The sequence below is a fragment of the Echinops telfairi genome, unplaced genomic scaffold, assembly GCF_000313985.2.
Source record: "Echinops telfairi isolate 266 unplaced genomic scaffold, ASM31398v2 ScPeMD7_7457;HRSCAF=8495, whole genome shotgun sequence".
Classification (NCBI taxonomy): Eukaryota; Metazoa; Chordata; class Mammalia; order Afrosoricida; family Tenrecidae; genus Echinops; species Echinops telfairi.
This window is the reverse complement of record NW_022111357.1, coordinates 28,638,892-28,639,898: the sequence shown is the minus strand read 5'-3', so window position 1 is coordinate 28,639,898 and position 1,007 is coordinate 28,638,892. Positions and strand designations below refer to the sequence as shown.

Sequence of the window (1,007 nt, the reverse complement as noted above, 5' to 3'; positions counted from 1 at the left end):
ACCTCCCTGGTGGATCAGTCATTCCACACCCTCCTGACCACATTTTCTGGGGGCGGGGGTGGAGTTACCTGGTAAAGCCCAGGAATCTGGTCTTCCTTGGACCTTGGATTCGATTGCCTGCCTTGCTGATTCTCAGCCTCTGCGCTCCGCTGCTGCAGCCCCCCAGACGTTACCGGGACCGTGGGAGGCAGCAGCTCCTGCTCACCCCCTGGCTTGGTCTCATTCTGGCCTTCTTGCTGCTCCCCAGGTGCTTCCAGGGGGGTCCCAGTCGACGGCATCTTCCTGGGGAGAAAGAGAGGTACACAACTCCCAGACAGGGCATTGCTGTCTGTCATTGCCCCCACCCCCTATCCCAACACCTGCACAGGGCTAGGTACACAATAGGTGCACAGTTAATGCCTGGGGGAATGAGGGAAGGACTGATATAAATTCACCAGTTTCCAGATACTTTAATATCAATGTTTAGAGGAGTTAGGCTTTCATTTTCTTAGTCTTATTAATTTTCAGAGAAAAAAAAGGAAAAAATCACAAGGAAGTGGAAAGAGACGAGTTATAAAGCTAAATATGGCAACTCAGAATTTGAATCTGTGTCCACCTGTCTTACTGTAATACCCTGGGATAGTTCACATGTAGATATACTTCAAAAAAGTTCAGGAGATAGTGGAATTCTTCCACAACTTTTTGAAGCCCCTTTATATGTGTGTATGCATATATAGAGTATATATTACATAGTATACCTAGATCTGTGTATGTATATTTGTGCAGTGGTTACACATTGGACTGTGATCCTTAAGGTTGGCAGTTCAAAACCACCGGCCACTTTGCAGGAGAAAGACAGGGCTTTCTACTTTGTTAACACTTAGTCTCAGAAAGTCAGGGACAATTCTACCCTGTCCTCTATGGTCACTGTGAGTCAGCATCCGCCCTATGGCAGTGAGTGGTGTATGAATACAAGTCTAAAAGTATTGCTACAAAATCACAGAAGCTTTTATCAAAAGTAGCAAAAT

General features: G+C 46.1%; 1 protein-coding gene across 1 annotated transcript in view; it reads right to left on the bottom strand.

The window, feature by feature from the left end:
- Positions 1-1,007, bottom strand: part of SPATA21 (spermatogenesis associated 21) — a 31,527-nt gene that overhangs the window by 25,553 nt on the left and 4,967 nt on the right. Inside the window, exon 3 of the mRNA XM_013005308.2 lies at positions 174-282. Within this exon, the coding sequence (XP_012860762.2) occupies positions 174-282 (109 nt within the window). The remainder of the gene's footprint in view (positions 1-173; positions 283-1,007) is intronic.